The sequence below is a fragment of the Hyla sarda genome, chromosome 2 (assembly GCF_029499605.1).
Source record: "Hyla sarda isolate aHylSar1 chromosome 2, aHylSar1.hap1, whole genome shotgun sequence".
Lineage (NCBI taxonomy): Eukaryota > Metazoa > Chordata > Amphibia > Anura > Hylidae > Hyla > Hyla sarda.
Genome location: NC_079190.1, coordinates 173,183,332 through 173,196,650, shown reverse-complemented (window position 1 = coordinate 173,196,650; position 13,319 = coordinate 173,183,332). Strand labels below are relative to the sequence as shown.

The 13,319-nt window shown below is 45.3% G+C and overlaps 1 protein-coding gene across 7 annotated transcripts in view; it reads left to right on the top strand.

Annotated features, from left to right (window-relative positions):
- CARS2 (cysteinyl-tRNA synthetase 2, mitochondrial) overlaps nucleotides 1-13,319 on the top strand; it is a 134,579-nt gene that overhangs the window by 111,184 nt on the left and 10,076 nt on the right. For all 7 annotated transcript variants that reach the window (XM_056555759.1, XM_056555757.1, XM_056555756.1 and 4 more), the window contains 4 exons: nucleotides 3,598-3,665; nucleotides 4,140-4,206; nucleotides 12,389-12,527; nucleotides 12,653-12,776. In XM_056555759.1, coding sequence (XP_056411734.1) covers nucleotides 3,598-3,665; nucleotides 4,140-4,206; nucleotides 12,389-12,527; nucleotides 12,653-12,776 — 398 coding nt within the window. The remainder of the gene's footprint in view (nucleotides 1-3,597; nucleotides 3,666-4,139; nucleotides 4,207-12,388; nucleotides 12,528-12,652; nucleotides 12,777-13,319) is intronic.

Here is a 13,319-nt window from a genome sequence, read left to right as displayed (position 1 = left end):
AAATCCCATTGTCGCTTCTTCCCTTCTGAGCCCTCTACTGCGCCCGCCGAACACTTTACATAGACATATGAGGTATTTCCTTACTCGAGAGAAATTGGGTTACAAATTTTAGGGTGATTTCTCTCCTTTTACCCCTTGTAAAAATTCAAAAATTGGGTCTACAAGAACATGCGAGTGTAAAAATTGAAGATTTTGAATTTTCTCCTTCACTTTGCTGCTATTCCTGTGAAACACCTAAAGGGTTAAAACACTTACTGAATGTCATTTTGAATACTTTGGGGGGTGCAGTTTTTATAATGGGGTCATTTATGGGGTATTTCTAATATGAAGACCCTTAAAATCCACTTCCAACCTGAACTGGTCCCTGAAAAAGTACGATTTGGAAAATTGCTGCGGAACTTTGAAGCCCTCTGGTGTCTTCCAAAAGTAAAAACTTGTAAATTTTTTTATGCAAACATAAAGTAGACATATTGTATATGTGCTTCAATATGTAATTTATTTGGACTATCCATTTTCCTTTCAAGCAGAGACTTTCAAAGTTAGAAAAATGCAAAATTTTCATAACATTTTTAGATTTTTTACCAAGAAAGGATGCAAATATCAGTGAAATTTTACCACTAACATAAAGTAGAATATGTCACGAAAAAAAAATCTCAGAATCAGTATGATAAGTAAAAGCATCCCAGAGTTATTAATGTTTAAAGTGACAGTGGTCAGATTTTCAAAAAATGCCCAGGTCCTGAAGGTGAAAATAAAGGGGTTAATTACTTAATTATGCTGTCACTGACCATATATATGTAACCACATGAGATCACTCAGTTGAGCTTGAGAAAGGCAGCGAGAGGCTGCGGAAACGTTGCTCCGTTTTTTTGCACTGGAAATTGAATAAATCTCCACAATTTTTTCACAATCCTGTGTGCTGCTGTTTACTGGAATCGTATATGTGAGTGGAACCTCCAACCCAGGTTCCCTTACAGCGTGCACCTGCATCAGTGTTCATCTAATAGGTTGTGCTGCTCTCCTTGGGATATACATTGAAGGAACTATTTAGCACTTTTTTTTTCTCCATGGCAAGATCCATTATCATCCTAAAATTTTTATTTTTTTATTTTTTTACCTATGTCATGCACATTCACCATCACTAGTTAACATTTGTTTTATTCCACCAAAGCTATATCTAGGCGTTTTATTACTATAACTTGGTCATGGGATCAGTCTTACGCACAGGAAATTACATGGCTTAATGTATCAGAGGAAATGGTCTGTCTTGGGTCAGCTGACTTTCTGTTTACTACGGGATGACATAACTTGCCATATCAATTCTGCTAGCTACCAGACCCCTTCCAGCTCTATCTGTATGCTAACAAGAGAGAGAGGATGCTTAACACGAACGAGGACTGGCAAAAAGGGAAGTTGTGTACCCTGTACAACTTGAGAAAATACTTTAGATATTGGATATTGCTGTCCTCTAGTAATATCCAATATCTTTCTGTATGCTGCTGCAATAAATAGGGAAATGGAATTGATTTTGTTTTTCTTCAGGTGTCATCTAGAAGGACACCAGACCATGACCAATACAAATTGGTGATTGGTCACTGAATGTCACTTTTATCCAGTCCTTCATACCCTATGATTGCTTCTCATTAGCCCAATTTGTTTTCTTCTGTTTAGGTGTAATTACTTGTTTTAGGTCTGGCTTTTGTTTTTCTAAATCCCATTTCATTTGGCTGATATCTTAGAGTTCTTTACCAACATATACTCCTGTCACTCTCCATTTGCTTTGTTGTTTGCTTTAGGGTAAGTTCACACAGGGTGGATTTAGAAGAGAGTTTCCACCAAGGAAAGTCTGCAGCAGATTACATGGACTTCAATGGAATCTGCTACTAATTTTTTGCAGCCAAAAATTCATCAGTGCTCAAACTCGCAGCTAAAAACTCAATTCTAAATGTACCTGTGTAAATGTACCCTTAAAGGGGTTATCCACCATAAGGTGATTTTAGTATGTACCTGACAGGCAGTAATGGACATGCTTAGGAAGGATTTGCACTTGTCTTGGGGCTAAATGGCTATGTTGTGAGATGACCATAACACTGTGGCTAGCTTTTTGTGAACTAGTATCTCCTGTTTGACTTTTCTTTTTTTGACTACAAATCCCACAATTCCATTTTCCTCCCTCCCACACATCAGCCACCCCACCCATTGAAACATAAATGAGCTGCATTCATTCAAAAGACCTGTGGCTTTCAGTCAGGGTGCCTACAGCTGTTGCATTAGTTGCAGATTGATCCCTCTCCCACCAAGCGATCACTCCGCCCATTGAAGCAGACGGGCTCCCGTCATCAGCTGACTAGTGAGTCAGGTCTCGGCCGCATCGCAAGCTGGGAAAAATCTGAGACAACAGTAATTTTGTATGTAGATAAAAATAAATATTGTAGTGAAAATCACAGAAGAATTGTGAGAAAACCATCGCACACAGGTACAGACACTATATTATGAACTACACTAACTACAGACTACAGAATAGCATGCAATGTCAGGCTGCTGCTTGCAAAGCCGGCAGGATATTGTCATGTATCAAAAGAGGCATGGACTCAAGGGACAGGGACATAATACTCCCCCTTTATAAAGCATTGGTACGGCCTCACCTGGAATATGCTGTTCAGTTTTGGTCGCCTGTTCATAAAAGGGACACTGCGGAGTTGGAAAGGGTGCAGAGACGTGCGACTAAACTAATATGGGGCATGGAACATCTTAGCTATGAGGAGCGATTAAAGGAGTTACAATTGTTTAGTCTTGAGAAGAGACGTTTAAGGGGGGATATGATAAACGTCTATAAATGGCCTATACAAAAAATATGGAGAAAAACTGTTCCAGGTTAAACCCCCCCAAAGGACGAGGGGGCACTCCCTCCGTCTGGAGAAGAAAAGGTTTAGTCTAAAGGGGCGACACGCCTTCTTTACTGTGAGGACTGTGAATTTATGGAACGGTCTACCTCAGGAACTGGTCACAGCAGGAACAATTAACAGCTTTAAAACAGGGTTAGATACATTCCTGGAACAAAATAACATTAATGCTTATGCAGAATTATAAAACTACATCCCTTTCCCTTATCCCCTTACACCCTTCCCTTCAATTCCCTGGTTGGACTTGATGGACGTATGTCTTTTTTCAACCATACTAACTATGTAACTATGTAACTTTACAGCCCCTGTAGCAAAGTCAAATAAAAAAAAAATCCTGGAATACCCCTTTAAGTTTTCTATCCTGACCCTTTCACTTTTTCCTTGGTCTAACCATATATTTTCCTTATGTTCCTATATTATTTATACTTTCAAGTTTTACACACAGCTGACTGAGAACTACCAACACTGATTTGTGTATTTGGTATACGTCTAAAAACATGCCATATTTCAGTTATTTGCTTATTGACCTAGGACCGATATTGTCATCCCCTATACTAGTAGCAGTTTGGATCTAAATGTTGACTCCTTGTAAATGGGCCTAGCTCATTATCCTCTTTGTTAATCAAAGTTACTCTATTTGCATTCATTCCGAATGACAAAAACAAGACACTGAAATAGCGACTTTTCATCCTAGGGCATTTACATTTAAAAGGAAAAGAAGAAAAAATGTCAAAGTCTTTGAAAAACTACATTACAGTAAAGGTAATTTGTGTTGGCGTTTTATCCTGGGAAATGTATGTAGATTGTCTGGTATTGAATATTTTTCCTTATGTGCTGCATGCTAATACAAGTAATGGAAAATGTGGGTAATTCAGGTTTTAGTAAAGAAAGCTGTTTTTATTGCTTTTCCTTTCTCGCCATCTATCCTTAAATTTTTTTAGACTAAATCATAGGTGTAACCACTGTGAGTCCAGAGGCTGCCATAACAGGTTGCATATTGCGAGGGGATTGGCACATACTTGGCCCAATTGATCAAGGAAACACAGCATGCAGATCAAGCTGTAACTTTGTGCCATTGCACCTATGGGCTACCTCTTGTTTCAGCTTGGGACTCCTATGAAAATCTGCATCAGGGTTTTCAATAGAAAAATAAACATGGCCTTATAGGCTGAAGGAACAAAGGTAGATCCTAAATGACTTTACACTTAACCCTTCCTTATGTTCGTTTCTCTTTAGGAATTTCTGCAGTCTTTCTCTTCTGATGAGTTTCGGATGTTTTGTTTACGTTCTAAATATAAATCAGGTATTGTCATTATATACTGGCTTTTTTTTTACGTGGAACAATTTGTTTTGAACAATTTTATAAAATAATTATAGAAATGTATATATTCTTGACAGCTATCGTGGTTGTACATGTATATTTAAAAGAACCCCTGTATCTGTAGCTAGTTGCTGTTTAGACTGTTTTGGAGTGCTTGGTATCCTTGATCATTACAAATGTTGGGCAGCACAGCAAAGTTATAGCTAATATATTTAAAGAGCACCTATTATCAACTCAACTTTCCCTAATCCCCCTCCCCATCTGTCCCTGTCACTAACTCTATCTATCCTAGCATATTTTTAAATAAAAAAAACACTTAAAATTACCTTTTAATGTTCATCTTCGGTAGCTCAAAGAGGAGCGTCTGAGAAGGGAGGAAGTGGGCGGGGCCCGGCAAGCGCGACGTCATCTGAAGCCTTGCCGTGCCTATTCCGCCCTTCTTCCTGTATGCTGCGCTCTCTCTCGGGAGCGCGCATACAGGAGGTGTGCAGAGCAGGGATGGCAGCCTCTCAGTCTCCTCCTCTCTGTTTGGATATACATGTGCAAGCCATACAGAGAAGAGGAACGTAGGACTGAGCTGCCGTGCCCTGCAGGGATAACATTACATTCATTAAAATGGTGGGTATATAAAATAATATAATGATTTATATTTATTTATTTAATAAATAAATAAAAAAAATTTAAACTATGTTCTCACTTGAAGAAGAGCTGCGCTCAACTGACTCGGGGCCAGCAAGCGCCGGCTCTCCTTGTCAGCGGGAGGGGAGTCAGGAGCGCACCTGGAAGGGATGCGTGCACAGCGCTCGCTCCCGCCTGTCTGCTTGACAGGCTGGAGCAGCGCTCAGTATCAGATTTCGGACTCAGCTGCCAGGCCGGCGGTGAGTCCGAAATCACCAAAAATAGGACTCGTAGGGAGACCCCTAGTGGTCAAAAGTTTAAACACATAAAAAACATAGAATAATGCATTTTTTTTAATTGAACCCAATTAGTAAATCGTTATATGTAATAAAGTATAAAATATTTAAAAAAAATTTGATGAGAGGTACACTTTAAAGAAGCTCTCTTAGCATTTACTGCAGTAGCATGGGAAACCTGAATGTATGAGTGTGTGTATCTACCTACCAGGCCAGTTTTGGTTTTTACCTTTTCATTGTTTCTGCCTCACCTTCTCAAAGCCATAACTCTTATTTTTCCATGCACAGCTAATTGAGGGCTGTTTTTTTGAGAAATTGTACTTTTGGAATGACATTCTTTATTTTACAAAAAAATATCCTATTCTGACCCCAATTTTTTTTCCCATTTAATTTTTCAGGGCTTATTATTTTTTGCTTTTTTTTTTGTCACTTTTTGCTGGCAATCGATGTTACCAAAACAAGCAGTTCTGGCATTTTACTTCATTTACTTTCTTCACCTCAATCAATAAAAATATATTTTAATCAGACACTTTTTATTTATATATATATATATATATATATATATATATATATATATATATATATATAATTTTTTTTATTTTTTATTTATTATTTAAACAATGATAAAAAGGAGTAATTAGAATTTTTGTTATGGGGTTTATATAGTTAGAAAATAGTTGTACAGGCATGTCATTTATTGCAGTAGAAAACTCCCTTCTGTAGTTCCTAGGAAAGCTTGTTTGGGCGTTGCATAGATCTAATTCTTAGTCTTTGTAAACTGGGTAGTCTACAAATATGCCAGATGTATTAATGTGGTTCATGCTGTTTAGATAAACCTAGCATTTCTCTATCGGCTCCATTGGGGGACACAGACCGTGGGTGTATGCTGCTGTCTCTAGGAGGTGTGACAGGAGGTAATAAAAAAAAAGTCGTCTCCTCCCAGCAGGATATACCCACCTCCAGGCCCTGAGCTAATCAGTTTAAGATTAGTGTCTGAAGGAGGTGGACATGGTCTGGAATTCCCCAGACCAGGTCTTCTGATTTTTTGTTTTCCTAGTATAGGGAGTGGGACGTGTTAGTTTATTCCTTTTTTCTTTCCTGTTTTCAGGTGGGAACTCAGGGACTCCGGTTCCCTGTTTCCCCATTGTGAGTAAGGGGGCACAGACATTGCGTATATGTGCTGTTCACCCCCCCCTCGCCAACGGTCAGCACCTGGGTTGGTGCCTCATGGGTCCAGGTCCCCCTATTTCCCTGCTCGCCTCGCTCGCGCATAGCAGCCAGGCGTGATGCAGGTGATAAAAGCTGACTGAAGACTTCACTGAAGACTCCATTAGGTAAGTTCTTCTGACTGAGGTAAGTACTTTCCCCTTTTCTCCTTAGGTGCAGACCTGCAACCTCTGGAGACCCCCGTTTTTGGCCCACCTTTTCAGGTTATGGGGCTGGCTTATACAGGGGCAGGACTTTTATTCTGGGGGAGCAGTGGCATCTTAGGGGGCATGTAATCTGTGTTTTACTTCACTATGTGTGTGTGTGGTTACTTGTGGCTATGACTGCAGCGCCTTATATGTGGCTGACAGCTGCAGCGCTTGTACGGCCTGATCGCAGGCTTACTTTCACTTTCTCCGGCAGTCTCTGCCGGCGTGTAGGCCGCCCGCTCTATTCCCCCGAGCGCATATGCGGCTGACGTGCGCTCGGGACAAGGAGCGGGTGCCATTACAGCTTCTTCTTGGCCAGTCTACAGCTCCACTCAGAGGCGCGAAGTAGCCTCCAATCAGCGCCGTGGGTGCGATTTTCAGTTAGAAGGGGCCAATTAGTTAGTGCCTCTGCTTCAGGCACGCCCCTCTCTACTATTGGCTGGCCTGTTTCTTACACTCTAGCTGCACGGAGCAGAGTTCTCCTCACTGCAGCTGCCAGGGGACACAGACTAGGGTGAGAAAGTTCCTGTCTCTTTTCTCATTATGTCCGTACCCAGAGCTGTTTCTCCCTCTAAACAGAAACCTGGAATGTCAGTGACTTATTTTGTCTGTAAGCACTGTAATACCAAGATGCCTGGCTCTACTGAGCCCACTTGCCCTGCCTGCTCCACTGCTCCCCCAGACCCCCTGATGCCCTTTCAGTTCCGATGGATTCAGCCGCTCCACCCGCCTGGGTTTCTTCCCTGACCCAGTATATGGCTGACTTGACCCAAGTCTCCCGTTCGGTGGCTGAGGCCTCCCGGGAAGTGGTGTCCGCCTTGAAGGGGTCTACCCTGCGCAGGGCCTCTGAGAGGGCTGGCTCCTCGTCTCCACATACTTCACGCTCTCACAAGCATACTAGGGGTGCCTCGTCTGACTCTTTCATTGAGTCTTCAGATAGACGTGGGCGTTCCCCTCGTGGGTCCCGCCCCCCCTGTCATCTGGGCACAAACGTCGCTCCTCCAGAGGACGTTCTCGGAGTCGCCGCTCTGCCACGCCAGAGCCGCGTACCCGGTCAGGGTCGCCCCCCTCCAGGACTGCCTCCACTCCTTCACATTCTCCTGGTGAACTGGCGGACGAGGCTTCCGAGCTGGCATCTGACTCAGAGGACCGATCGGATTCAGTTGAAACGGTGAACTCATTGGTGACAGCCATAGGAGACACCTTTCGCTTAGAGGACCCAGGATCTTCGGATGTCACTCCAGGAGTATCCTTTCATCATGCTAAGCCAGCACCTCAAAGGTTCAGCTCTCACGCTGACTTTGAGGCCATTCTGGAATCTGCATGGAAACATCCAGACAAGAGGTTCCCGGGAATCAAGACGATTCAAGAACGTTATCCATTTGACAATGACCTTGTCACTATGGTGGTTTCCCCTCCCTCAGTGGATCCACCAATCTCCCGGATCCCTAAGGCGACTACACTGCCACTGGCAGATGCCGCTGTCTTCAAGGATTCCACGAACAAGAAGGTAGAATCCTTAGCGAAGTTTGCCTCTGAAGCAGCTGGCTCTTCTCTTCTTCCCATCTTCGCCTCGGCATGGGCGTCCAAGGCCCTGTCGGAGTGGTGCCAAAAGCTCCATCAGGGTATCTTAGCGGGGTCCCCCCCAGAGGATCTATCTGCTCTGGCTCTCCAATGCTCTAAAGCTGTTGACTTCTTGTGCGCAGCTTCCATGCAGTCAGCCCGTTGTTCTGCCTTTGCTGTGGGTCACCTAGCGGCTCTCTGCCTGGAATGCGGATGCCGCTTCCAAAAGGTTTCTCACTGAGCTTCCTTTTACGAGTGGCCATCTTTTTGGCAAGCGCCTTGATGAGATTATCTCTGAGGTGACGGGAGATAAGAGTTCCTTGTTGCCTCAAAATAAGGCTCGCCCTACTTCCCAAAGGAAGTCCTCTTCCTTTCGGACCTTTGGCTCCAGCAAAGGGTCCGGGCAGGCGCCTTCGCGGGACAAGAAGGCTCCCTCGTTCCGGGCGCGCCCGTCTTGGAAGTCGGACACCAACCGTTCTGGCCGGTTTGCTCCCAAATCAGGCAAACCCAAACCCACTTCTGCATGAAGTTAAGCCCCCACCCGCGTTTTTTTCTCGGGTGGGAGGTCGTCTCTTAACTTTTCGAGACATCTGGACCTCACACATTCAGGACTCTTGGGTCAGGGACGTGGTGTCCAAGGTTACCGAATCGAATTCGCCTCCCTCCCAAGGGATCGCTTTTTTCGATCCCGGGCCCTACGGTCTCCTTCTCTGGCGAAGCAATTTCGAGAGGCTCTCCAGTCTCTGCTTCTCCAGGGGGTTATCGTTCCCGTTCCTCCAGGGGAACGGTTTTGGGGTTTTCTATTCCAATCTTTTTGTGGTTCCCAAGAAGGACTGTTCTGTGCGACCAATCCTAGACCTCAAGTGTCTCAACCGTCATCTTCTTATCCGCCACTTCCGAATGGAATCTCTCCGTTCGGTGGTGGCGTCCCTGGAACAAGGGGAGTTTCTTTCCTCAGTGGACATCAAGGATGCCTACCTTCATGTGCCAATATTTCCAGGTCCTCATTGGTACCTCCGCTTTGCGGTTCCGGAGGGGCATTTTCATTTCGTAGCCCTCCCCTTTGGCCTGGCCACGGCTCCTCGGGTCTTTACCAAGATCCTTGCACCAGTGATGGGCCTGTTACGGTCGAGGGGAGTCTCGGTGATACCCTACCTGGACGACCTTCTCATCAAGGCTCCAACCAGAGCCCAGACTCTGGAGAATGTGGACGTCACTCTCCACACTCTGGATCGCTTCGGGTGGATGGTCAACCGGGACAAGTCAGTCCTCTCTCCTACCCAGTCTCTAACCTTCTTGGGACTTCGCTTCGACACAGCCTCTGCCCGAATTTGCCTCCCGCCGGACAAACATCTGGCGCTTCTGTCGGGGGTCCGCTCCCTTCGGACCCAGGTCTCAGTCTCCATCCGCACTTGTATGGAAGTCCTGGGTTGGATGGTGGCAACTATGGAGGCCGTACCCTTTGCCCAGTTTCATTACCGCCCTCTTCAACTGGCGATACTCTCTGGGTGGGACAGGTCTCTTCTGTCCCTCGATCGTCAGATTGTTCTCCCTCGCAGGGTCCGTCAGTCTCTGCTCTGGTGGCTCCGCTCCCCCCTTCTTCTCCAAGGGCGGTCATTTGTTCCCCTTCACTGGCAGGTAGTTACAACGGATGCCAGCCTGTCGGGCTGGGGCGGTGTGTTCAGGGATTGGACGGTTCAGGGACTCTGGTCTCCCCGAGAGGCCCTTCTTCCGATAAACATATTGGAATTACGGGCGATTCTTCTTTGTCTTCTTCATTGGGAGTCCCGGCTTCAGTCCCGTCCTGTCCGCGTCCAGCCGGACAACGCCACGGGCGTGGCGTACATAAATCGACAAGGCAGCACTCGCATCTCGGCAGCCATGGCCGAGGTGACAAAGATTCTCATCTGGGCGGAAAGCAAGGTTCCGGCCATTTCGGCGATTCACATTCCGGGGGTGCTCAACTGGGAAGCGGACTTCCTCAGCCGGTCCTCACCCGACCCCGGCGAGTGGTCTCTACATCCAGAGGTCTTCGCGCAACTCTGCGACCTCTGGGGCTTTCTGGACGTGGGCCTCTTCGCATCCCGGCACAATTGGAAGATCCTTCCTTTTGTGTCCAAGTCCCAGGACCCTCAGGCTCTGGCCGTGGACGCCCTAGTGATTCCTTGGGTGGGGTTGGCCCAACCCTATCTGTTCCCTCCCCTTCCGCTACTTCCCAGGGTTCTGAGGAAGCTCAAAACAGAGGACGTCCCCGCCATTCTGGTAGCTCCAGATTGGCCCGAAGGTCGTGGTACGCCGACGCAGTCAGGCTCCTGGATGACGCTCCATTGCGCCTTCCGCTCCGTCCGGACCTGCTCTCTCAGGGTCCTCTTTGCCACCCCAATTTACAGTCGCTGCATTTGACGGCGTGGCTGTTGAGACCGTGGTTTTGAGGGCCCGCGGATTCTCTTCCCAAGTCATTCACACCATGCTCAGGGCTCGTAAGCCCTCCTCCGCAAGAATTTACCACCGTACTTAGCGGTCTTTATTTTCATTGGTGTGAAGCTCAGGACTTATCCCCTGTAACCTTCTCGGTTCCCCGTCTTCTCTCCTTTTTGCAGTCGGGTTTGGAACTGGGGTTGTCTCTCAGTTCCCTTAAAGGTCAGGTTTCGGCCCTTGCTATTCTTTTCCAGCGGCCTCTTGCTTCTAATTCTCATGTCCGGACCTTCCTTTAAGGAGTGGCGCATGCTGTTCCTTCTTATCGGTCACCCTCTCCCCCTTGGGACTTGAATCTGGTTCTGAGTGCCCTCCAGGGTGAACCCTTTGAGCCCCTTAGAGAGGTGTCTCTCGCCTCCTTTCTTGGAAAGTGGCGTTTCTTGTTGCTATCACCTCCATCTGGAGGGTGTCTGAATTGGCAGCTCTCTCCTGCCGTTCTCCGTTTCTAGTGCTCCACCAGGACAAGGTTGCTTTCCGGCCAGATCCTTCCTTTTTGCCTAAGGTGGTTTCGGCCTTTCATCTCAATGAGGACTTTGTCCTCCCGTCTTTTTGTCCCGCTCCTTCTCATCCTAAGGAGCATTTACTCCACAAACTGGATGTGGTTCGGGCTGTTAGGTAATATCTCTCTATTACTTTTTCTTTTCGTCAGTGTGATTCCTTTTTCGTCCTCAAGGAAGGTCGTCGTAAGGGACAACCTGCTTCCAAGGCCACCATTTCTCGGTGGATTCTGTCTGCCATTTCGGAAGCCTATCGCTGTAAAGGGAAGATTCCTCCCTTCAGGGTTGTGGCTCATTCTACCCTTTCCAGAACAGAGCCTCGGCCTCACAGATTTGCAAGGCGGCTACCTGGTCGTCTTTGCACACTTTCTCGAGGTTCTACCGGGTTCATACCTTCGCATCGGCTGATGATAGTCTGGGCTGTAAAGTGTTGCAGGCGGCCGTGGAACGGCAGTCTACCTGACTGCTTATCTGCCCACCCAAGGGACGGCTTTGGTACGTCCCAAGGTCTGTGTCCCCCAATGGAGCCGATAGAGAAAAGGAGATTTTTTATTTACTTACCGTAAAATCTCTTTCTCGGAAGATCCATTGGGGGACACAGCTCCCACCCTTTTTTGGGGTTTTCTTCGGTTCTCTGTCCGAGGGTGTGTTCAGTTGTATTTTTTCTTCTGGTTCTCGGACAGTTTGGGTTTTCTTTGACCTGTCGGTCCTCTCCTATTGCTCTGGAACTAAAACGGATTAGCTCAGGGCCTGGAGGTCGGTATATCCTACTGGGAGGAGCCGACTTTTTTTATTACCATAGTGTCACACCTCCTAGAGACAGCAGCATACACCCACGGTCTGTGTCCCCCAATGGATCCTCAAAGAAAGAGATTTTATGGTAAGTAAATAAAAAATCTCCTTATTTTTGGACTATCTAGACTAATATTAGACAAACAGGTTGGCTTGAAAGTGTGAGCCATATTTCATTTTTCTTTTGCCACAACTCCTTTCTGCTAGCCCATACTTCCTTGTCGGACAACTGTCTAAAACATAAATGTGGTGCATGGCATGTGTATCACTTTTTGTCACAAACAAATCTGGCCCAGTACGTCCAGACTTATTTTAGCCCTCATTTCAAGTAACCCAGGACATTCCAGGACATACTGTCAGTGTGACTTCAGAAAGTGAACTTCTATGACGCAAAGGCAGGAACCCCAGAGCCACATTATTTTACAAAGAAAACCATTAAACCTACCTGCAACAGATAATCAGATTATCTATGGTGTTTTTATAATTTTTTATATTTTTTTTACCCTAGCTGTTGAGTACAGTAAGGATTCCATGAATGAAGCCACGAGCACCCTTAAAATGATTTCTTCTTTTATGAACGATGCCAATGCCTATCTCAAAGGTCAGCTTATCTGTGAACCTATACAGGAGGATATACTTTGGCAAAGGTAATTTTTTTTAATGTTTTCCTTCTTTTCTGTCTGTAACTGGTCTACTTTCCTATATACATTATACAGTAAATCTGCTGGAATAACCGTCTTGTGACAAAATGTCTTCTTTCCTTGTCAAAAAGCCTGAATGAAACTAAAGTGAATGTTAAAGCAGCGTTTGCAGATGACTTTGACACCCTACGAGCTGTTGATGCCGTTATGGACCTCATTCACCATGGCAACCGACAGCTTAAGACCGTTTCCAAGGTAACACATCAGGATGTAATCTAAAGATGGCAGCTGTCCACACCAGCAGGCTCAAGGGTGCCCTATGGGTTGCTGCTAGTTCTAAAGTACTTTAAGATGGGAATTTTAAGCTCAGGCATGTGCTGGATATGTTCTTGTATCTTCTTAGATATGGTAGTTTCTGTAGCTGGCAGAGTTCTCGGCTGATAATACAGCATTCCTTTTTCAGCTGAGCTGTGCGAAAATTGTCTGGATAAGAAAATTTTTTTATAAATCATTCTTTCTGTCGCTCTGTTAAGATATTTTGCTACAAGGTGGAAATATTTTACACTTATCACAATTTTTTCCTAATACATAAACCATTTAAAGTAATGTCCTTTTTCAGGATAAAGAAAATCATGACTACAAAAACATTGTAAGGGTATTGCATATACTGTAGCTTATATTTATAGTTAGTATAGAAGTTACATTGTATAATGGGGATGACCTAATATAAAGATTTGAAGGCTCATCCGTTAGTTGTCACCTGTTAGACAATAGAAATAGCCTTGATTAAAGCCATTG